Genomic DNA, 25,363 nt, shown 5'->3' with positions numbered 1-25,363 from the left:
TATAGACAATTACAGAATTGTCTGTAATTGGTAGAATTCCAATTTCTCAAACAGCAAGACAAATTCAAATATGCATTACCTTAACCCTATACAAATTCAGATTCCCAAAATCCAAGTATAAATCCAAGTATGTTTGAGAAAATATCTAGAGTACATCGAGAAAAAATGGAATTAAATAAATACACAATTATTGGAAAACTATGTCAGCTATCACACATTAAAATCCTGCCTAGAAATATCAAATGGAATTTTTTCCATTGATCTGTACGTATTTTCAGATTATCTGTTTTGTTTTTTTTTTTTTTTTTTTTTGAGACGGAGTCTCGCTCTGTTGCCCAGGCTGGAGGGCAGTGGCGAGATCTCGGCTCACTGCAAGCTCTGCCTCCCAGGTTCACGCCATTCTCCTGCCTCAGCCTCCTGAGTAGCTGGGACTACAGGCGCCCACCACCACGCACAGCTAATTTTTTGTATTTTTAGTAGAGACGGGGTTTCACCATGTTAGCCAGGCCTGGTCTCGATCTCTTGACCTCATGGTCTGCCCGCCTCGGCCTCCCAAAGTGCTGGGATTACAGGCGTGAGCCACCGCGCCCTGCCTATCTGGGTTTTTTGAGCAAATTAGTGAAAGACATCTCTGGTTTACAACCATACCATAATTTACATGTCATGTGTTTCCACTTAAAGCCTATGTTTTATATTATATTCACATGAAGCATTAGCAATTTGGTTTTAGTGTAGAAGTCCAAACTTTTGAATGGAAGTCAAAATGCCCTGCCTCAAATTCTAAAATTTTCCTTCTGAAGTAACTGTATTTACATAGAAAAATCAGAAAACTACAATGTTGAGAATTAAACATTAAAATTTCAACTTTTATTAAATAATTGACTTTGTGTATTTTGAAATTTAGCATGTTTGAAAATTTATTCAACATTTTCAGATTTAGAATGCTTTTAGAAAAACAATGCAACTTGTGAATGACTTTTTAATCACAGAGGGTGGGGGAAGGGAGAGTTGGCTTGACTCTTTCTTGTTCAGAATGGACATTTTTGATATTAGGCAAATTTTAAACTGATACTTTATATTTCTTTCCTTCTTTCAAGGTCCTAGTATCTTAACTACCTCATGCCCTTTTTTTTTTTTTTTTTTTTTGAGACAGATTCTTGCTCTGTCAGCGAGGCTGGAGTGCGGTGGCGTGATCTTGGCTCACTGCAACCTCCACTTCCCAGGTTCAAGTGATTCTTGTGCCTCAGCCTCCCGAGTAGCTGGGATTACAGGCATGTGCCACCACGCCCAGCTAATTTTTGTATTTTTAGTAGAGATGGGGGTTTCACCATGTTGGCTAGTCTGGTCTCGAACTCCTGGCCTCGAGTGATCTTCCCACCTTGGTTTCCCAAAGTGCTGGGATTATAGGGGTGAGCAACTGCACCTGGCTACCTTGTGGCTTTTGGACTATTATTCTTTTTTTTTTTTTTGAGACGGAGTCTCGCTCTGTTGCCCAGGCTGGAGTGCAGTGGTGCAATCTCGGCTCACTGCAAGCTCCGCCTTCTGGGTTCACGCCATTCTCCTGCCTCAGCCTCTCCGAGTAGCTGGGACTATAGGCGCCCACCACCACGCCCGGATAATTTTTTGTATTTTTTAGTAGAGACGGGGTTTCACCGTGGTCTCGATCTCCTGACCCCGTGATCCGCCCGCTTCGGCCTCCCAAAGTGCTGGGATTACAAGCGTGAGCCACCGCACCCGGCCTGGACTATTATTCTTACTCCAAAGTTAAATTTCTCTTAGAGAGCTTCTAACCCTACTGGGTAATGGTGGTGAAATGGTGGTGGCACCGCGTTATCTGTTTAAAGATAGTTCAATTCACGTATTTTTTAGCTTCCAACAAGTATATTCACACCATTGTTTTGTCTTTCTGTCACCAAACACCAAATGTATTACAGAAAAATATTCCTATACCACCTTTCACATTTTACCAATAAGAGATGATTTCATCAAGTATCTTTGAATTGTTTAGAGTGTGTCTTTGCAAACAGTTAATTATTTTGGAGACCCTGAATCTCTAAACATCATTTTTATTTCAAGAAACTTTAAAGAGTATATGATCATAACACTTCAAACTCCTTTTGAAGGAAAATATTCTTTACATGTAGACAGAAGTTCTCTCTCATGTTTAAAGTACAGATTTACATAATTTGGCTATCCAGAGCCTACTACATGGATAGGACGCTTGATTTTAAGTACAGATAGTTTTACCTAATTTGCCTTATGTGATGTAAGTTTACTCTGAAGACAGAGTAACAACATTTTAATAATTCCTAGTTACTAAAAAACTAAGGTTCTTACAGTACAGCATTAATTTTCGTAAAGTGGGTTGTTCCCAGGGAAGAGATTTTTTGTGTTTGATTGTGTGTGTGTGTGTGTGTGTGTGTATGTTTTACCCCATTTTATTTAATTGAGGTGAAATTGACATAATATAAAATTAACCAGTTTAGCCACTTGTGGTGGCTCAAGCCTGTAATCCCAGCACTTTGTGAGGCAGAGGTGGGTGGATTGCTTGAGCTCAGGAGTTCAAGACCAGCCTGGGCAAGATGGTGAAACCCCATCTCTACAAAAAATACAAAAATTAGCTGGGCATGGTGGCGCATGCCTGTAGTCCCAGCTACTCAGGAGGCTGAGACAGGAGGATTGCTTGACCCTGGGAAGGTTGCAGTGAGCCTAGATGGTGCCACTGCACTCCAGCCTGGGCAACAGAGTGAGACCCTGTCTCCAAAAATAAATAAATAAATAAATAAATAAACAAACTAAAATTAACCATTTTAAAACGAATGATCCAGTGGCATTTAGTACATTCACAATGTTGTGTAATCATCATCTTTGTCTAGTTTCAAAACATTTTCATCCCAAAAAGAAACTGTATATACATTAAGCAGTTGTTCTTCATATTCCATCCCCCACCCCTGTCCCCAGCAGCCACCAGCTGGAGTTATATCTCTCTATGGATATTTAATGTATATTGAATCATATAACGTGTGACCTTTTGTGTCTGGCTTTTTTCACTTATAATATTTTTGAGGGTCATCCACATTGTAGCATATGTCAGTACTTCTAGGGAAGAGTTTTCATCATGTTTATGTGGGTGAGACTGCTTCTACTTGTGGACAATTTCCTGAACCTTATTTCTAGAATGTTCCCTCCAAAGGGCCGAAGGCTTAAGTGTTCATGCCTGGAGGACTTCATCTTATGTTAAAGAAATCTGATAAAAGAATTCCTGGCATTTTGAGAGGAAGGAAATCCTGAGCTTGTGGGACTGCCCACAGGGATGGATTTCGGTGCAGGGATTGCTGGGCAGTGGCTGCTGAGATTCGTGGGCTCTAGATCCTCCCTCCGGAAGGAAGGAGCTGCTGGAAGTGTTGCCAGCCATGGCCCTAGCTGTCAGCCCATTTCTGGGACAGCGTCTGCTGAAGAAGGCTGCCTTGGCTAAGGCCATGTTCCTTTCCCAGGTAGCCCTCATCCAAAGACTGATTGTCATGGAGGGGACACAAAGGGCCAGTTCTCACTCACTGACTCAGAACAGCTCTGAATTTTCATTCTGTCTTTAGGACTCCCCATAGGGTTGACTGAGGCCCAATCAGTTCCTTTGTGCCCTTCTTTTCTACAGGTGCTGGTTCCATGCACACTCATAATAAATCTCCTGTATGCTAAATTCCATCTCAGAGTTAGCTTTCCTGGGAAGCTAATTGGCAGTACCAGATTTTCTACCAGTTACAGAAAAGGAAGGAAGGTCTGCACCTCCTCTAAGTTGAGAAGCTTTGCTTTTGGGCTACTGGGCTGTCTATGGGTAGTAGAGGTCTTCTCTCCTAGTTTCACAATTTTTGTCCTGTCGAGATCTTTAAATCAACCTCTTCTGGGTATCAGTGGGGTGGCAGCTAAGGATTTTGCCTTTATTAATAAGTTTTGCATTCCTATGTTGCCATAGAGAAAACATAAACATTAAAATGAGATGTGCATTTTCTTGCATTCTCTTGCTTTTCAGGGATGTCATAGTGCCAGGAATCATGAAAGGGATACTCAAATTTTGAGTCAAACTGTTATGCCAGTTCATCTTTATAATACATTTTCTTTCTTTCTTTCTTTCTTTCTTTCTCTTTCTTTTTTTCTTTCTTTTTTTTTTTTTTTTTTTTTTTGAGACAGAGTCTTGCTCCGTCACCCAGGCTGGAGTGCAATGGCGTGATCTTGGCTTACTGCAACCTCTGCCTCCCGGGTTCAAGCAATTCTTTTGCCTCAGCCTCCCAAGTAGCTGGGATTACAGGGGTGGGCCACCATGCCCAGCTGACTTTTTTTTTTTTTTTTTTTTTTTTGTATTTTTAGTAGAGATGGGGTTTCACCATGTTGGCCAACCTGGTCTCGAACTCCTAACCTCAGGTGATCCACCTGCCTTGGCCTCCCAAAATGCTGGGATTACAGGCATGAGCCACCACACCCAGCCAATACATTTTCTATAGGCAAGAAACCGTATTTGTTTAACGAGAACTGGACAGGTTCTGCTCTCCCTTGGACTGAAGAATACTTTGATAAGTCATTTGGCCTAGGGACAAAAGAGAGGGCACTGGGCCTCCTTTTTTTTTTTTTTTTTTTTTTTTTTGAGACTGAGTCTCACTCTGTCACCCAGGTTGGAGTGCAGTGGTGTGATCTATGCCTGGCTAATTTTTGTATTTTTAGTAGAGATGGGTTTTCGCCATATTGGCCAGGCTGGTCTTGAACTTCTGACCTCAGGTGATCTGCCTGCCTCAGCCTCCCAAAGTGCTGGGATTACAAGCCCGAGCTAACGTTCCTGGCCGGCACCTGGTCTTCTTATGGGGTACATAGGAAAGATGTGAGCAATAGGGAGGGGTGGCCCAGTTTAAATTCCCTACCTGAAGTGACAAGGCCTTTCTAAATTGAAAAGAGCTCAAGGAGAGAAGACCCTGAAAGGCTCGGCATGGGAAGGGAGAGTGGAGCTTAGAGGCATCCAGTTTCAGCTCCACAAAGTGATTCAAAGGGGTACTTATGCATATACTTGAAAGGGCCCTCTATTTTGGTCAAGCAAAATATTTAATATTAAGCATTTATCAATTGGAGAGGCTGGCCAGGTGTGGTTGCTCACACCTGTAATCCCAGCACTTTGGCAGGCCAAGATGGGCAGATCACTTTAGGTCAGGAGTTTGAGACCAGCCTGGCCAACATGATGAAACCCTGTCTCTACTAAATGTATAAAAATATAGCTGGGCATGGTGGTGGGCGCCTGTAATCACAGCTACTCAGGAGGCTGGGGCAGGAGAATCACTTCAACCCTGGAGGCAGAGGTTGGAGTGAGACAAGATTGTGCCACTGCACTCCAGCCTGGGCAACAGAGTGAGACTCTGACACACACACACACACACCCAGAGAAATAAAATGTAAAAACAAAAAGTTTTAATGCTTCATTTAAATTGCTTCCATTATATTATTTAAGAAATATATCTAGTGGCCGATACACTTTCCCATGGTTTTCAGGCTAATAAGTCAAATACCAATGCTTAATAAGATGAAATGAAATAGTAATACAATAATCAATGCTATTTGGCACATGGTAGCCAAGAAAAGAGAGGACTTACTTATTGCTCAATTTAGCAGTGCCCTAACAGGTTTAGAGTTTAGTTTACAGCTAGTTTAAATCTCCCACTTAAATATTACTATGTCCCTTTAAGCTCTAGGTTCATACAGGCATTGTGGCCACAGCAGCTTTCCATCTGTTGAGTAAAAGAAAGCTTTAGAACCTATTTGAGATCCTTAGCCCCATCTCCAAAGAGACTGCAGTGAATTTACAATTGGAGGCCAGGAGGTGGCAGCACAGAGGATAATAGGAGGGTTTGTATATAACCTTTGTGGGGAAGTCTAAGCTTTGTATATAACCTTTGTGGGGGAGGTCCACCTGCTGTCTTTACTTTGGTAGAACTTGTCCGGGAGAGTTGCAGGGTTCTGGCCTGTCGATGTGTCTCTTGAGTATTGTGGAGAAAGAAACCATATAAAGGAATGGCGAACTAAAAACCCACAGGCATAAATTCAGTTATCTTTAACACTCAGATGGGTAGGATCTGGGCTTAAAGTTGAGGCAAGCCTTCAGTGGCCTTTCATAGCAAATGCGAATGATGCTCAGGTTTTCTCCTACTACAGCTTTTGATGCATATTTTCTCCTGTTTTGTAACTTCAAGTCACCTTGCATATAGCAAGTGCTTAATAAATGCTTCTTAGAAACTCTGCTTCTGCTTCTTAGAGTTTAATTGAATTAGGAAGCACACCCATGATAGCTGGGTCTAGGCTTATGTTTAATTTTGGTTAGGTATAATATGGAGAGACTTTGGAGAACACAGAAAACTGGGAATTGTAGGGGGCTTGTCTTCCGGAGGTAGGAAGAGGTTGAATTCCAAATCTCATCTCTGGGGCTGACAATTGAGACTGTTCCGGGCATCTGGAAAGTGTTATGGCAGGAGAATTAGCTGTGACAACAGAGTTCAATATAGGAGTATAGTTAGAGATGGAGATATAATTAAAGTGGGAATATTGTTAGACATAGCAGTACAATTAACTATGGGAGACTAGTTAGAGAGGTCAACATAGTTAGCTATAAGAATCTACTTAGAGATTGCAGCATAGTTAATCACGGGAAATATGGGGGTGAGGTAGGGAAGAGCACATGGTAGGAACTGAAGGATGGGTGACTCAAGGCACAGATGAATACAGAACATTTGAGTTTCATAATTTTCTACTTTTGGCTCTGGGTAGTACTCTGAGGATGAGTACTATTATTATTATTATTATTTGAGACAGAGTTTTGCTCTTGTCACCCAGGCTGGAACACAGTGGCACGATCTCAGCTCACTGCAACCTCCACCTCCCAAGTTCAAGCGACTCTCCTGTCTCACCCTCCCAAGTAGTTGGGATTACAGGCGCCAGCCAGCCACCACACTCTGCTAATTTTTCTAATTTTTGTATTTTTAGCAGAGATGGGGTTTCACCACGTTGACCAGGCTGGCCTTGAACTCCTGACCTCAGGTGATCCACCTGCCTCGGCCTGCCAATGTGTTGGGAGTATAGGCCTGAGGCACCACAGCCGGCCAAGTACTGTTTATTTTTCATCTTTGCATTCCACAAGAAGTTGAGCACAGTGCCACGCTTACACAGTTGATGATAAGTACTTGTTGAGTTGAATCCTTTCAGATGGTCACAGTTGGCTCTGGAAGCTGATTGGGTCAGATCTGACTAAAGTATGAATACTTAACAATAATTGCAGCTAACGTTTATGCAGTGCTTCCCATTTCCCATGAAACTGTACTAAGGGCTTTCTGTGTGTTATTTCACCCAATCCTGACAGCAGCCACAGGGAGGCACTGTTATGCCAAAGGCCATACTCTGAACAACCCCGCCAGTGGTTCATAAATTTGACATGCCTCAGAATTCCCAAGCCTCTGGAACAGGGGTGACTAGGGTGAGAGGGGAGTGAGGGGCCTAGGGAACAACATTAAAGGAGGCACTCACTTTTGGGGTTGTACAGTTGCAGGGTGGGCCCCAAAAGCGAGTGTCTCTTTATATGTTGCACTCTAAGCTCCTCATTTGTCTCATTCTAGTCCCTTCCCTTCTCATTCTAGTCCCTATAACAGGCTTGGGAGCCTTTTAAAAATGCAGATTTAGCCGGGTACAGTGGCTCACGCCTGTAATCCCAGCACTTTGGGAGGCCGAGGTGGGTGGATCGCCTGAACTCAGGAGTTCAAGACCAGCCCGGGCAACATGGTGAAACCCCGTCTCTACAAAAAAAACCCAAAATATTAGCTGGGTGTGGTCGTACATGCCTGTGGTCCCAGCTACTTGGGAGGCTGAGATTGGAGAATTGCTTGAGCCCGGGAGGTGGAGGTTGCAATGAGCCGAGATTGCATCACTGCACTCCAACCTGGGTGACAGAGTGAGACCACATCTCAGAAAAGCCTGAAAAGCCCGACAAATACTAAAAACACGGATTCTTGGGCCCCTACCGAAGAACTTCAATTCAGATGATGTCAAATAGGGTCCAGGAATGTGGAGTTTCTGTAGTGCAGGTGGTTAGGATCATCGCTCTGTGAGAAACTCTGCTTCTGCCGACAGTCTCAGATGAGAGTCCCTTTGCATTCAGTGAAATAATTTCTCTCTGTCTGTTTGGTTTGGGGGTAGATGTTGGTGAGGTCACCAGTTTTCTATCTGAATTTTTAAGGGATGCAGTGGGAGTCTGACGTTCCTCTTGCAGGGAGCTCCTGTAGTGTGTTTTGCGGGGCTTTGGCCTGACAGGACTATTCCTTGTGGGGTTCTTTCTGTCCATTCCAGATGGTGGTCCTCCTTGGATACACACACCATGCTTGAAACAGTGCATCGCCAGCTGCTATTACCAAGTGCAGTGGATGTTTTCTCTGGCCCTGCCAGTATCCATTCCCCTTTTTGTGTTTCCAGTTGATTTTCCTTTGGAAACGAGACCTTTCCCACTCTTAGCCCTTTCCTGTCTCCTCAGTTCCTCTTCACTTGAGCTCTGCAAGGGTGTGCATGAGACTAGAACCTGCTAGGTAGATGTATTTTCTCCCTCCGAGCAGAGCAATTGGTTGCATTTGGGCCAAGGAGAGTCAAGCCTGGGCCTGTTGATCAACTGTCTGGGAAGGAGCTATCCTCTTTCTGCTAAGATCACTAACAGAAAAGAGGGTGCAATTCAGGCGTAGTGGGGGACCTGAGAATGCCATAACTCAGAGCTCAGAGATGAAAAGAGACCAGTCTTTATTGTATCTTTGGAGGGCCTGGATCCAGTTATGTCTAAAGCTAGCATTATGTCTGAAGTTTCCAGTTACTTGAGGCAGTACATTTCTTCTTATACTTAAACTAGTTTGAGTGATGTTTTTTGTCCTTAATAATTAGAAGATGATTAATATCCAGAGGATAAAGGTCATAAATAGCTATACAAAAAGGTGTTGAACACACAACAGGGTTAGAATCCCTTCATGAAGGGCTGAAAGAGCCAAACTTTCTTGAAGAAAAACATCTTACCGTGCTCTACACTTCTTCCAGCCCAGCTTATGTGCTTTTTTTTCCTCCGTGGGAAAAATTACTTTCTCTTTTTAAATGCGCAGAATTATTCCCGAGTATGAAGTTGCCTAGAGAGTAATCTCTACTGAATTTTGAGGAGAAGTTATAATATGTTTGTTGCTTGGAACTGAAGAATAAGCAAAGACTATGACTATTAAGGTTTTCTAGAGTATATATTTTGGGGAAGGGAGGGAAGTGAAATTGACCAACAAACTGCACCCAATAAAAATAGTTTGAGGCTGGAAGCAGTGGCTCAAGCCTGTAATCCCAGCACTTTGGGAGGCCGAGGCAGGCAGATCATGTGGTCAGGAGATCAAGAACATCCTGGTAACACGGTGAAACCCCATCGCTACTAAAAATACAAAAACAATTAGCTGGGCGTGGTGGCAGGCACCTATAGTCCCAGCTACTCGGGAGGCTGAGGCAGGAGAATGGTGTGAACCCTGGAGGTGGAGCTTGCAGTGAGCCAAGATCGCGTCACTGCACTCCAGCCTGGGCGACAGAGCAAGACTCTGTCTCAAAAAAAAAAAGTTTGAAAATTTAGAAAGTCCTTTGCGTTATGGGAAATGACAGAGTAATAGGACAGATAGAAACAGATAGATAGTGTCTGTTTCTCTTCAGGGAGGTGAAGCCAAGCAGAGAAACAGAAGTAAAAATCTCACCTGACTAAATCAAACTTTGGTGTGTTGTACCCTGCCTAAAAGAGGGTTGTGTTCTTTCAGGATTAGCTCTCTCTCTCAACACAATTACCCTTTTCTCTTAACCCAGTTCGGGGGACTATATGGGGTTAGTTCTGAAAGCAACAGACTCTAACACTGGTTAACTTAAGCCAAAAAAGAAAAAAAAATTAGTATTGATTGACAGGTTATGGAGTAACCCATAGAATGATGGGAATACTAAAGAGCTAGAATAATAGATCTTGTTTCGGAAATGCAAGAGCAGGAAATCTCTAAGCATCTAAAGCCTGGAGCAATTGTGGTTGGGTCTGCTCTTCAAGATGCTACCCTTAAAATAATTCATGCCTCACTCCAGCTGTTTTCCAACTTTGAGTCTTTGCCGTTAAGACGCAAATTATAGAAAGAGTGTTTGATTGGCTCATCTTGGTCACATGTCAATTTCTTAGTCACATGTCCATTTCTTGTTGAGGTTTAGGGGTGAGGGATGGAAGGTACCTTCATTGTTATAGCCAACCTATTGAATTGGGGGCATGTTCTTCAAAGGAAAACAAAACTCTGTTACCAAAAGGCAGAGTGAGGGATACTACACAGGCAGAAACAAGAGACTCTTTAAGGACCCTTGGCGGATTTTACTTTGGTGACATTAGTCATGCCACTCCCTAATGTGACTTCTCTGGAGAGGTGAGGCATGTTGCTTCTCTATCTTGGATCACTCAGGGTGAATGATGATGCTTGGCTCAGAGTACTGGTTTGTTTCAGAAGCCCTATTTTTTCTTTAAGGAAGACACTATTTGTTAGTTTTTCTCTGCTGGATGTGGGCAGCTCATAAATAGAGTCCTCAGAATTAAACATAACCTTCCATGCCAACACTAAATAGCTCTTTTTCTGTTTTCTTGTGTTTATTCAGCACGTTTGTTAAGTGCCCACTATGTGTGTGCATTGTTCTAGATGTTGTCATATGGCAAGGTCTGCACTGTTCTAGGCGTCGGGGATATTGCAAAGAACAAAACAAAGTCCCTGCCTCCATGAATGGACCCTACATTCTAGTTCACCATTGTATTCCCAGTTCCTGGCTTAATAAATTTTTGTAGAACGAATAACTGAATGATACCAGCTCATGCTATGTTGTCTAAGCACAACTTTTTGGTGGAATGTGTTCATGATGTGGCATTGGAGCTTAATTTTTTTTTTTTGAGGCAGAGTCTCTTTCTGTTGCCCAGGCTGGGGTGCAGTGGTGTCATCTCAGCTCACTGCAACCTCTGCCTCCTGGGTTCAAGTGATTTTCCTGCCTCAGCCTCCCGAGTAGCTGGGATTACAGGCGTGCACCACCACCCATGGCTAATTTTTTTTTTGTTGTTTTTTTGTATTTTTAGTAAAGATGGGGTTTCACCATGTTGGCCAGGCTGGTCTCAAACTCCTGACCTCAGGTGATTCGCCCACCTTGGCCTCCCAAAGTGCTAGGATTACAGGCATGAGCCACCATGCCTGGGTGGAGCTTCAGTGTTTTGAATCTCTAATTTTTCCTCCCTGCCTATGCATTTTCCTCTAACTCCCAGAAGTCGTCAAAAAATTCTTAAAGAGAGGGGCCTCCAAACTCTACTAGTTGTTTTCAAACCAGACTGTAGAGTTTCCCCTGCTATGGGGAAATCTGAAAATAGGAGCCAGCAGGTCTGCCTTGGAAACAAGCAGCTGATGGGTTTGTGAGTCACTGATGGCAGGGGACTGCCTACTCCCCGGACATCAGGTGCCCAGGGGGCTCTTGGTAAAAGTCAGATGCTGCTGCATGTGGTTGGCGGTGTTGGCTTCAACTCAGGCAGTAGGAACCATCTAGCGCCACTCTAAAAAAGGGGAAGCTTGCTGCTTGCCTGTGAATGATATCTGAAATAGGATTGTCAAAATGTGACCTCAGCTACCATATTTGAACATGAAACTGGAGAGTTTGGTCACGTTTTTATTCCCATCAAGATTGTAAATTATCAACAAGGAAACAGTGAAGGCATTAAAATTCTGGGAAGATGAATGCTAAGAAAAACACTGATCTAAAAATCCCTAAAAACCTAATAAACAGAATACTCACATCAGTTAATAAGAATGAGGTAGTATTATGTATATTAACAAGCATTGCTCTCCGAGACATATTATTAAATAGAAAAAGCTTGCAAATAGATGCATGCATGCCTTTTAGATAAACAAAACAAAACTCACTACCAATAACAGCACACACAATGATGCTCATCACAAGTACACATATGTGTTTATGTGTCCAGAAAAAGTTTTGTACCTTATTGATAATAATGGTTACCCGGGGGGATGTGGAGGGTGGAGGTAGAAAGGGGATTAGGTTGTGGATAGTCAACAGAGGAAATCTGAACTGTAATATTCCAATTTTTTAGAAGACTATTTCATTTAGAAGTTTTAGAACTTAAAATTAATTTTAAAAATGTTAGTAACTGTTAGAGTTGGCAAACATTTGACGTGATCCTTAGCAAGGCAGGACATTAACCTCTTGATCAAGTTTGTTAAATAGATGTAGTTCTGTGGCTTTCTATAAATATCCTGTCTGAAACAAACCACATAAAAGATGCCTATATATTGCAGAGGTACAAATGTCATATGCAAGCCAAGTAGTGCTGGAGCAGACATTTCCCCAAACGGGCCTATATTATTTGAATTTGTTTAATAATATTGAATTCTGATATTTCTTCAGGGCTTTATAAAGGTTTTAAGACTGTCTCATTTGAGTCTCACAACTGTGTTAAATAGGGTAAGAATTGTCACCTCTGTTTCATAGATTAGAAAACTGAGGTTCAGAAAAATTAAGTGACGTATTTAAAAATCAAAGTTAGTAATGGGGCACAGCACCTGTATTTTCCAGGAGCTGAATGCTCCAATTTCTCCATTCTCAGCAAATCCAACTCAAATAGTTACTAGTAGCTGTCCATCCCTAGATTTCATTTTCTTGCTAGCTGAGTTCACATTTTGGGACCCTCCTTTACCCACTTTCTATTTGAACCTAGGTGGATTATCTCAAAATCTAAAATCCAATTTCAGAATATAGTCATTTTTACCAGGGGATTTTCCAGCCAGTAGGAAGTGTGCTTTGTAAAACCACACTCAGCCTCCATCCTGGCACCAGGTGCAAGTGGTGAGTGACATGGTGTGGGCATGACAACACAGTCCTGTGCTGTCTGGTGACAGCTGGTTCTCTGTCACATCCTGTTAATGTTTCATGATGGGTCCATATCCTGTCTCCCCAGCTAAGCCAGAGGCTGCAGGGACCTTCTGTTATTTTTCCTTATCCCTTAGTAGCCTTTCAGTGAATATGTACTTGGTAAGTCCCTTCAGCCTCACACTGTAGCTGGAACAGGACAAACCTATGTGTAGTAAGACACTTTTAAAAATAATACACCGCCCATGAGGATTGACACTTTCATAAGCTCTTGCTCCTCCTCCTCACCCTCCAAACCAGCTCCTCCCACACTCCTCTATCTCAGCCAGTGGAGATTCAGCCTCCTAGTTTATAAATCCAAAACTTGGGACTTACTTTTTTTTTTTTTTTTTCACACCCTATTTACAATCCTTCAGCACATCCTTTTGGCTCTACCTTCAAATTCCATCCAGAGTCCAGCGGTTCCTTACCACCTCGACTGCTACCACCCACCACCCTGGTCTAAACCATTGTCATCTGTCACCTGTCACCGGGACTATTAGAATGGCCTCCATATACATCTCCCTTGACACTTAGGTTTTTCTCAAGACAGCAGCCAGTGGATCCTATTACCATCTCAGTTAGACCATATCATTCCCTCTACTCAAAAACCTCTGAAGATTTTCTCAGCTCATGTGGAGCAAAATCCAGAGTCCTTGCAATCAATGTCCTACAACGTCCCGTGTTCCGCTATCTCCTATAACTCTTCCCCTTCCACGGCCCCCTTCTCTCTAGGGCCCCTGGAGTCCATATCCCCCCACAGGTACCCTATAGTTCATTCTCCCTCCTCTGGGGTTTTGCCCATATGCACTCTGCCTGAAATACTCTTCCTGGCGATATCATGGCTAGCTTGCTCACCTCCTTCAAGTTTTTCTTACATGTCACAGTCTCAGCGAGGCCTTCCCTGACCACCTCATTTAAAAGTGCAGGCACCACTCCCCTCCACCCCCCACACACGCACGCGCGCACACACACATGCACGCACACACGCACGTGCGCACACACACACCCCGCTCTCCCTGGCACTTCTTATTCCCTTCCCCGCCTTATTTTTCTCCATAGTACATATCGACTCCTAACATACTGAATAATGCTTTGTTTGTCTGACTTCCCACTAGAACGTTTGCTCCATGAGAGTAAAGATTTGTATTTGTTTGATTCACTGCTGTATTCCTGGCTCTTAGAAAATGCCCAGCACATAACAGATGAGATGCTCCATAAATATTTGTTGAATAAATCAGACTGGAAAAGACAAAACTTTAGATTGAACCTTGTATTTGGCGAGGGTATAGGGAAGTAGATACTTTCATACGTTGCTGGTCAGAGTGCAAATTCGGATTATTTCTTTGGGGAGCAATTTGGCAAGATCCATCAAAATTAAAAAGGCACCTGACCAATGACCCAGCAATTCAACTGCCAAACATTTATCCGACAGATATATATTTTTTAATCTTATTATTTTTTTGAGACGGAGTCTCGCTCTGTCACCCAGGCTGGAGTGCAGCGGTGTGATCTCGGCTCACTGCAACCTCCGCCTCCCGGGTTCGAGCAATTCTCCTGCCTCAGCCTCCTGAGTAGCTGGGACTACAGGCGCGTGCCACCACGCCCGGCTAATTTTTGTATTTTTAGTAGAGACGGGGTTTCACCATGTTGGCCAGGATGCTCAATCTCCTGACCTCGTGATCCGCCCTCCTCGGCCTCCCAAAGTGCTGGGATTACAGGCGTGAGCCACCACGCCCGGCCTATCCAATAGACATTCTTGCAGATGTGTTCAAATACGTTGGTTCAAGAATGTTCACTGCAGCATTATCTTAATAATGAAAGGCCGGAATCCACCCGTATGTCCATCAATAGGGGTCTGAGTAAGTAACATACGGGCATCCTTAAAACTGCTTAGCATGCAACTGTTAAAATGAGAGGAGGATATCCACGGGCTGACAAGGGACAGCCTCCATGATACACGGAGTCAAAAAAGCCAGGTGCAGAAATGTGTGGAGCATGCCGCTGTCTGGGTCAAAGGGAGGAGGATAGGCACATATATTAACAAGTTTGTACAAGCACAAATAAATACAACTATATATAAATAGCTCTGGAAACTCACAAGTGGTTGTCTCACAAATAGGGGCTACTTAAGGACTAGGAGGTTTGAAAACAATTTTTCAAATCACTGTAAATATATTATTAAAAAAAACCCCTACGTCGATATGCATCAATCCATGCTCATTTGGTAACTTTTACTCTGTGTGGAGCTGACATCAAAAACATGCCCAAAACTCTGCTTTGAAGGCGTGTGGGGGTGGGGGAGGATCTTTAATTTCCTCGCGCATTGAAGCCAATAAAAGGTATGAATAGATTCAGCCCAACCTCGTGCTCTGTGGCTCCAGGGCTTTCCCCTCCCCGCCCTCCCCCAGCCCGGCTGCCAGCCTCCGGTGCCCTGGGATTTTGAGGACTGGCTGGAGTCCCTACTTCCCCCTTAGAGGGCGGCAGCGGGGCGTCTCGGGGACGCATGCGCCCCAAATTGCGCTCGGGGAATTAAAAGAGGAGGAAAAAAGCCCCAAGAAAACTCACGCCCCAAACAAAACGCAAGTAGAGGAGGGCGCGCGGCCTGCAGCCCTCGCCCGCGTCCCCGGCCGCGGCGTGATGCGCGCGGACCAGCCGGCGACGCCCGGGCTACCGCTGTCACCGCACCTGGACGCCAGCCCGGTGGCCGCGCCCCGGCCTCGATCGCTCGCCGCGGCGACTCGGTCCCAGGCTCCCGGCGCCGGTGGGGGCCCTCGCTCTCCATGGGGCTGAGGGACTGGCTGAGGACCGTGTGCTGCTGCTGCCGGTGCGAGTGCCTGGAGGAGAGCGCCCTGCCTGAGAAGGAGCCCCTCGTCAGGTGAGTGCGCCGCCCGGGCCGGGATCTGGGCTTACCTGGGCTGCAGCCGGGCGCCGAGAGCGTGGACACCTGTGTGCTTGTGTGAGTTGGGGAGGTGGGCTTGCTGGAAGGGCACGCGGAGGCGCCATCTCAGCCACTTGGTTCCTTATGGGATGTTTTGGGTTTGTTCCTTGAGTAAGATTTTTGCCGAAAAGCACAAATCTTCGGAGACACCCGAGACCCAGCTGGATGTCTGTGTAAAGTGCGGAGAATTCGGGTGTCCTGCCTGGGCAGGGAATTAAGGGAGAGAAGTTGATCAGAAGTTTCCATAGGGGTCTGATAAAATACAACTGTGACTGGGTATTTGATCGGTATACTACAGTGAAACGGGCGACTGTGGATTTCTGTGCCACTCAGCAAAAAAGTTGTCTATTTCTCATTCAATTTTATTACCCAAAGAAGACGATTCCAGTGACTGAGTACAAGGGAATACTTTTCACATGAAAAAAATGCTTGTTTAATCAAGGGGCAGCCTATTCACTAGGATGTTGATTCATTACAGGTTAAGCTATGAAGTGTGAGGAAATGTAATGCTCATTAGCAATAAGCTAAGAGGCTTTGTGAAGAGACCATACCAGCCCAGTTTTGTTCAGGGCTGTGATTTTAAGCAATGATTTTCTATCCTGAGTTTGCTGAAATTGAGGCTGGACTAGGTCATGCCTCAGGGGTAGACATGACAGAAACAGAATATTTAAAATGGAATTAGGAAACAGTATTTCAGGTGGAATTCCAGGGTTGAGTAAGCAAATACTAAAGCCAGGGTTTCTTTTGAAGTATGAAACTCACGTAATACAGCTTGCACAACTTTTTCTAAGGAATGGTTTACCTTTTCTTACTCTATCAAGTCCAAACACCCCCTTGACTTTGGAGATCTTACATAACCCCTTCCTGCCTGTCCACTCTGATTTTCCAGTACATTAAACAGTGTACACTCCTTGCGGCCGTGGGAATAATCCACTCATTCGCTCCAACCCTCCCTCAGGTGGTGACCTTTATCCTTGCTCCCCCTTCCCAAAAGCTGTTTTCAAGGCCTTCTCAAGCAATCTTCTTTGATTACTTTGCCCTTATCCATCTTCCTCTTCTAGGATGTAGGACTTAGAAATTACCATCTACTCCTCGCTGTTTGGTAAGCACACATGTATATAAACATGTAACTCATGTATATTATATATATAAAGTCATACACACAATACACAGTGTTTTTGATTGCTCTTGTCAGTGGCACTCCCACTTAGATTTTTAGATTATTGTGCGTAGGGAGAAATGGAATAATCTATCTCTAATCTAATAGGTAGTGGGTAACTACAATCTACAATTTTATGCTTAGGTTATACGCTGAACTTGTCAGGGCTCTTAGTAAGGTGAAATACAGATTTGAGCTTAGTTTCAACCTCAGGGGCTTGAGTATTTCCAGTTTTCTGTCCAGGATTGCTGTTTCAGTTAATAGTTCTGGTTGTTTTAAAATCTAGACCCTCTCCTGTCTTGGCTTCTATCCAGTGAATACAAGTCAGTGAATTTTGCATGTGATTTTAAGAAGCCCCATGGTCAATTGGAGCGGAATAGCATAGGGCTTGTGAATCAGGTTGCCTGGAATGAGTCTGCTCACCCAACTGGGTAACCTGGCACAAGTTATTAAAATTATTTGTGCCTCAATTTCATCATCTGTAAAATGGGGATGATACTAATACATACTTCAAAGGGTTGCCGTGAGAGATGAAAGGAGATAATACATATAAAGTGCTTAGTATAGAGTGTGACACATCGTTAACACTCAATAAATTGTAGTTATTAATTATCATTGTTATTCTGAGCATGTGGGTATGAGTGGACTGGTCTCATGTGGTTTAGTGACATTCTGGCACCATTTCCTTATAAAAATATTTGGGAAGAACAGCTTATTAATGGATACGTGGAGCAGTGGCGTGTGTGTATATGGGTACCTGCAGGTTCTTTCCTATACGAGGCATCTGAAGATTGGATCTGAAAACTTTTTTTTAGTTGATTTAAACATTTTTTTTAAAGTATGCAATTCAGTAGTTTTTAGTATATTCACAAAGTTGAGGAACAATCATCTCTATGTATTTTTTTTTGAGACGAAGTCTTGCTCTGTTGCCCAGGCTGGAGTGCAGTGGCATGATGTCGGCTCACTGCAAGCTCCGCCTCCTGGGTTGACGCCATTCTCCTGCCTCAGCCTCCCGAGTAGCTGGGGCTACAGGTGCCGGCCACTGCACCCGGCTAATTTTTTGTATTTTTAGTAGAGACGGGGTTTCACCGTGTTATCCAGGATGGTGGTCTCGATCTCCTGACCTCATGATCTGCCTGCCTCGGTCTCCCCAAAGTGCTGGGATTACAGGCGTGAGCCACTGCGCCCGGCCGATCATTGATCATTTGTCTGTAAAATAGTGAGTGACTTTTGGTTTAAAATTTCATCTTATTAATTAAAAGAAATACTTGGAGTATGTAATCACTGGTTTTCTGTGGTTGCCACCACCACTTCCCATAAACGTGGTGGCTTTTAAAACAAGAGAAATCTGCCGGGCGCGGTGGCTCACGACTATAATCCCAGCACTTTGGGAGGCCGAGGCAGGCGGATCACGAGGTCAGGAGATCAAGACCATCCTGGCTAACCAGGATGAAACCCCATCTCTTTAGTGAAACCCTGTCTCTACTAAAAATACAAAAAATTAGCCGGGTGTGGTGGTGGGTGCCTGTAGTCCCAGCTACTCAGGAGGCTGAGGCAGGAGAATGGCGTGAACCCGGGAGGCGGAGCTTGCAGTGAGCCGAGATGGTGCCTCTGCACTCCAGCCTGGGTGACACAGCGAGACTCCATCTCAAAAAAAAAAAAAAAAAAAAAGAGAAATCTATTCTTTCACAGTTCTAGAAGCCAAAAGTCTGAAATCAATGTTTCAGCCAGGCCACGGTCCTTCCAAAGGGTCTAGGGGAGAATCATTTTTCACTGATTCCAGTTTCTGGTCGCTTCCAGTGTTCCTTGGCTTGTGGCCACACAGCTTCAGTCTTTGCCTCCCTTCATCTTTGATGTGTCTCTCCTCTGTGTTTCAAATCTCCGTCCCTCTCTTTTCTCTTATGAGGACACCAGTGATTGGATTTAGGGTCTGCCCTAAAACCTAGGATGATTTCATCTCAAGATCCTTGACTTAATTACATCTGCAAAGACCTTGTTTTCAAATAAGGTCATAATTATAGCGACTGGGGATTAAGACTTGGACATATCTTTTGGGGGGAAACTATTCAGCCCATTACAGAGTACTTTTGGAAAGATGTGTGAGCCCAAAGCATTGGTAATTATTTCACTTTTGTAGCATGGCTTTCTTCCATCAGTGATAGGAGCATGCTCTTGCCATATAAAAATCTACCTGAGGCCAGGTGCAGTGGGTCACACCTGTAATCCCAGCACTTTGGGAGGGCGAGGCAGGCGGATCACCTGAGGTCAGGAGTTTGAGACCAGGCTGGCCAACATGGTGAACCCCGTCTCTATTAAAAATAAAAAAAATTAGCCAGGTGTGGTGGCGGGCACCTGTAATCCTGGCTACTTGGGAGGCTGAGGCAGGAGAATTGCTTGAACATGTGATTCTCCTGAGCATGTTTGTGTTCCTGGAGGCACAGCTGCAGTCACCTTTAAGGAGAAAGATGCTCAGGTCTTCTGGCACCATGGAGCCTACTGCCATGTATGATCTAATACAGACATCAGAGGCCTGGGAGATGCTGAATCAGAACACAGAGAAGCTGGCTGTGGAGTGAATGTCATGCACCGAGGGATCTTTCACAAGATTTGCTTTGAACTTTTTCAGGGAAGTACAATTGTTACTCTCTAATTTCTATTAGCTGTTAACTGATAATCAAACATCATTACAATCTGTCTGATTTTTCAACAGCAAAAGAAGAAATGGAAAGAATGAACAACGATAGCTATGATTTTATGTGTGGCTCTCTCTTAAGCCACCCAAGTGGACCATATAATGAGCTTCCAAATCTGTTTTGCTCCTTGTTCATCTCGATGCCCACCTGCAGCTTCCATTCATGATAACAAACTTGATGCCCTCTGCAGGCAATGAATGGACAGACGTCACTGTTTTATTTTTCTACAGTGCCTGAATTCCTGGGAGGGAAAAGTAAAATAAAATCTCAGTTTGCTCTAGATGACTGTTTTGTGCCCACACAAAGGATCATTCTAAAAAGGAATTGATCAGGGCCTTCGGGTGTGGGCCAAATTCAAAACAAACTGAATTTTCCTGAATGGCCCACAGATACAAAGCATTTACAACAGTGCCTAGTCTGTCACAAGCACTAAGCCCAATCTGTACAGGATCAGGAGCATGAGGGCAGGGAAGATGAACTTCCCCATCAGAGACGCTTTCCTCCTCAACTCAGTCTCTGCCCCAAGCAGCGTGACTCAAACTAAACCGTTTCTTCTATATCTGTTAATGAAATCCCCACCATAGCCCTATGAAGCACAGCTGATTCTTGTTGTCTGTGGTAGTTAGGTTCTGTAAAGTCACTTGAACACTGAATTAGTGAATACTGAACCGTTGTTCTTAGGGGAAATACAGGGTTAGGTTCCTGTGAGCCGATGGCAGGATTAGATCCCTGTCAACCAATCAATACATAACTTTGTTTTATGTGTTTCTGCCTAAAGACACCTTATTTAATATATATTGTTGATCTATCAACATTGAACTCACGGCCAACACCCTATATCTCAGGTTGGAGTGAAGCTTATCCAACATGTATGTTAGCACTTCAGCACTACACTTTGGGAGATATTCTAAACAGTGAAATTGCCAGCTAAAAGTACAAAAATGCAAAAAAAAAAAAAATGCCGCTAAGTGGGGGTTGAGTGCGGTGGCTCACACCTGTAATCCCAGCACTTCGGGAGACCAAGGCAGGTGGATCACTTGAGGTCAGCAGTATGAGAACAGCCTGGCCAACGTGGTGAAACCCTGTTTCTACTAAAAATACAAAAATTAGCTGGGCGTGGTGGCACATGCCTGCAATCCCAGCTACTCTGGAGGCTGAGGCAGGAGAATCATTCGAACCTGGGAGGCGGAGGTTGCAGTGAACCAAGACTGAGACACTGCACTCCAGCCTGGGTGACAGAGCGAGACTCCATCTCTAAATAAATAAATACATAAATAAATAAAATGTTGCTAAGTGATCACAAAAAGGACGCTTGTTTCCAATCTGAGAGCTGAACCAAGAAGCCTGAGTCTTGCCTTTTGACCTCGGCTGGGGCTGTGCGTCTCAGGCAACTCTAAATTTTTTGCCACTCTAAGCATGTTCACGAATGGCCTTGGAAACATCACTGGTATTGATTTTGGGGTTACAGGTAAATTTTGATGAGTGGGCAAATTTGCAAATGCAGAATCTGCAAATAATGAGGATTGGCTGTAATTATGTCCACCATCCCCACTTGGCCACTGAGGAAACTGAGACACAGAGAACTTCAGTAACTTGCTTAGAGGCACATGTGGTTGAACTGGGATTCATATGCTAGTAGATTTCAATGCCATAGAAACAGCAGAGCCCTTCTGGTGCGCAGAGAGGTGTGGAACTAGCTGCTTATGTGGTGTGTGTTAGAAGTTGTGTTTGGAGTTTGAATCTTTGCCTGAATTGTTATAGCCCGGGGTCCAGAAACACTGGGCCTTTTCCTGCATCCAGGCTAGGGAAACCAGGTGCCAGTGGGAAAGAAGGGTGGGGGTAAGGGAGGGCTCACAACATGTAAAAGGGAATCACCACCAACTCTAGAAGTATAATAATCTTTTACATTTGTAGAGTTTTTCATTTTACAGTGTGGACTCACATGACCTTGGAGCTGACCGAATCGTCTTCTCCCCGTTGGAAGGGCTTTTAGAAAGTGTTGACGAGTATGTTTATGTCAGTGAGATTTCTCAGACCGGGGCCCAGATGGCCTGACTTTTTTTCCCACCACATACTATTGGGTTTTCCGGAGCCAGGTCTCTGAGCAGATTGGGAAGATTAGCACACCTCATCTGTGGCTTCCTGCAGAAACCTGCAGTTTGCAAAGCCAGTAGCTCTGGGGCCAGACAATGATTCACAGGAAGTTTCTGCAGGGGCACAAAGGGTTTTTACTGGAGGAAAGTGCCCTGGCTGGAAGATTCCCATTGCAAGGCTGGCACTTTTGCCTTCTTGAAAGACAGGGGAGTGATAGGGGAGGGCCAGAGGTGCATGAGTGCTGTCCCAGGGACTGGGCTTTAGGTCCAATGAGTAGGAGGCATGCTCTTTATAAGAAGTTAGCTGTCCAAAATTCACAAGGATGACTTTTAAAGGTTTTCTTCCCCGGAAAGCCACAGCATCCCTCTTCTCTTTTTGTGACTTGCATTAGTCAGTCTCAGTGCCATTGGAAGTTCCTGAGAAGATGAAATTTCTTTCTCCTACACATCATGTGAGAGTTTCCTGGAACTTTTTATTCTCTAGAATCTTGAAGTGATCTTATGACTACACCACCTATGTTTAAAAAGTAAACTCTGCTTAAATGCTGGGTAAAATAGTTTATTCTGTTAGCAACTGAAGTCATTTTAGTCTGGTTAATAAATCTTTGTTTTGTGACAGTTATATACCATGCACTCTATTCTTTTGTGCCCTTTTAGGAAATAATTTTGGTGACATAGTGTGCAAATAAAGAACCCCTGGACTGTTTGACACTGTCCTGAATTGGCTCTTACTTAGCTTTTTTTTTTTTACAAAAATCTTTTAAAACCTTGTGTTCCAATGTGTGATATTACAGACAAAAAACCATACACAAATACGTTCAGTATAAAGAATAACTACAGGCTGGGCGCGGTTGGCTCATGCCTGTAATCCCAGCACTTTGGGAGGCCGAGGCGGGTGCATCACTTGAGGTCAGGAGTTCGAGACCAACCTGGCCAACATGGTGAAACCCTTTGTCTACTCAAAATACAAAAAGATTAGCTTGGTGTGGTGGCGACACTTATAATCCCAGCTACTCTGGAGGCTGAGGAAGAAGAATCACTTGAAGCTGGGAGGCAGAGGCTGCAGTGAGCCAAGTCTGTGCCACTGCACTCCAGCCTGGGTGACAGAGCTACACCCTGTCTCAAAAAAAAAAAAAAAAAAAAAAAAGAATAACTAGAAAGTGAATACTCTTGTAACCACCTCCCATGGCAAGAGACAGCTATTGCCAGCCCCTTATCTTCTCCTTGATCATAGCTAGACTTCTAGCTTTCCCACCTATGTGTGCACTTTAAAGATGTACTTTTGTTTTGCCTGCCTTTAAACTTTGCATAAACGGGATCAAACTGTGTATTCTCATAGAACTCACTTTGTTGGTGGAGCTTTGTGAGATTCCTCCGTGTTGTTGTGTGTAGCCTTGTTCATGGTTCTTATTGCTTTAGAGTGTATTCCATTTTGTTCCCCTATTCTACTGTTTGTGGACTTTTGGGTGGTTTCCAGTTTGGGGCTATTAAGTATGGTTTAAAGTCAGCGTATAAGGTGAAATTAATTATTCATCCCTCAGTCATACTGGCCTCCCCCTGGTTCCTCAAATATACCACCCACACCCCTGCCTCAGGGCCTTTGCACATCCTGCCTGCCCTGCCTTGAAGACTCTTTCTCTAGTTTTCTGTGTGGATAACTCCTTCACTTTATTTAGATCCCTGCTCAAAGTCATTTTATCAGAACATTCTTCCCTGACCACTCTCTTAAAACAGTGCCCCACCTTTCACTGTGTCCCTTACTCACTACGTATTTCTTTATAGTCCTGAATGTCACTTGACATAAACATATGTGCTTATCATCTGCTTCCTCCCACAAGACTGTAAGGCCAGTTTTCATAAATTTAAACAGCTAAAAAAAAATGTTAGGAGCTTGTCTGTGAGCTTGAAGGCACAGAGTCATACTCATCTCTACAGTTTACAGCCTTGTGAACTTGGGAAACAAGAGTGCATTGGTTCAGCAAATATTTATTGAGCATTTACTATGTGCCAGGCACTTTTTTTTTTTTTTTTTTTTGAGGCAGAGTCTAACTCTGTCATTTAGGCTGGAGTGCATTGGCATGATCTGTGCTCACTGCAACCTCCGCCTCCCGGGTTCAAGTGATTCTCCTGTCAGGCACTGTTTTAGGCACGTGCGATACATCACTGAGCAAAATAGATACAGATCCCTGTCCTCATGGCTTTTGTTCTAGTGGTGGTGGTGGTAGTGTTGGGGAGCACAATAAACAGTAAACATAATAAGTAAACTAGGAGATAAATAAGTGTGTAGGAAACCAAAGTAGAGCAAGGGAGGGAGCATGTTTGCAATTTTAAATAGGTTGGTCAGAGCAGGCCTTGTTGAGGAGGTGGTGTTTAAACAAAGACTTGAAGGAGAGGGAGGAGTGAGGACGTGGCTGTCAGGAGAAAAACATTCTAGGCAGATGGAGATCAGCCAGTGCAAGGGCCCTGAGGTCTGAGTGTGACTTGACTAATGGGTTCAGGGAACTGAAGAGGGCAGGGGTGGTCGGACTGTCACTGCAGGCTTGTGGACCACTGCAGGACTTTGGCTTATCCTCTAGGCCAAATGGGTTAGCTACTGGCAGGTTTTGAGCTGAGGGATGACATGATCTCATTTACATATTAAAAGGATCACTTTGGCTGTTGTGTTAAGAATAGAAAGAAATAGCTAGGTAAAAAAGACAACTGTAGAAATTCTTATGCAAAACATAAGAAGCCTTGGCTCAGGGTGTAGTGGTAGAGGTGGATATTTTTTGAATGTGGAGCCAATAGGATTTTCTGATGGATAGGATATGGGGGATGAGGGAGTGGGGGATGCCATCAAGGGTCTTGGCCTGAGCAATGGGAAGGATGGAGTTGCCATCATCTGAGTGGGGAGCCTGTGGATGGGTTTAGTGGGAAGATCAGGTGCTTGGTCGGGACCACACTGAGGTTGTGTTGTCTGTGAGACATCCCAGCGGAGATGGGAAATTTGAAATTTGGGAGAGAGTACTGAGCTGGGGATTCTGATTCGGGAATCTTCCTCAGGTAGATGATGTTTAAAGGCATGGCACTAGATGAAGTGACCAGGTGTGAATGAAAGCAGAGGAGACACCAAGGCCTGGGTCTTCTTCCTGAGCCCTCGTGTTTCCTCAGCTGGATGACATAACAGTGTTTGCTTCACAGGGTGCCTGTCAGGACCGTCTTCAAGTCTTGAATGCAGGGCACAGATGTGTGAAGCAGCATCATATGGGGCTCTGCCTCAGCGTGAGAATAGAAAGCCCAAATGGTAGGAGCACATCAGAGTGGGAGGCCAGGAAAGGGAAGCCCAGGGCTTTTCTTCCTTCACACTGAGGCAGGTCACATCTCTGGGATTGAAGGAGGTCATGAGTGTAGGTGGCGAGTGCTGAGGAAAGCGCCGGAACCAATGGAACAATCGCCCCACCACACCCCAGCTTGGGCAACAGAGCAAGACTCTGTCTCAAAAAAT

General features: G+C 44.2%; 1 protein-coding gene across 2 annotated transcripts in view; it reads left to right on the top strand.

The window, feature by feature from the left end:
- The first annotated feature begins 15,485 nt into the window (after positions 1 to 15,485).
- MREG (melanoregulin) overlaps positions 15,486 to 25,363 on the top strand; it is a 72,224-nt gene continuing 62,346 nt past the window's right edge. Inside the window, exon 1 of one of the 2 annotated variants that reach the window (XM_003254050.3) lies at positions 15,486 to 15,871. In XM_003254050.3, the coding sequence (XP_003254098.2) occupies positions 15,777 to 15,871 (95 nt within the window). In that variant the 5' untranslated portion in view covers positions 15,486 to 15,776. The remainder of the gene's footprint in view (positions 15,872 to 25,363) is intronic. The other variant, XM_030802958.1, reaches the window with a different exon arrangement.

The sequence above is a fragment of the Nomascus leucogenys genome, chromosome 22a, assembly GCF_006542625.1.
Source record: "Nomascus leucogenys isolate Asia chromosome 22a, Asia_NLE_v1, whole genome shotgun sequence".
NCBI lineage: Eukaryota > Metazoa > Chordata > Mammalia > Primates > Hylobatidae > Nomascus > Nomascus leucogenys.
Note: the sequence above shows the minus strand (reverse complement) of the source record. Positions and strands in the feature narration are given on the sequence as shown.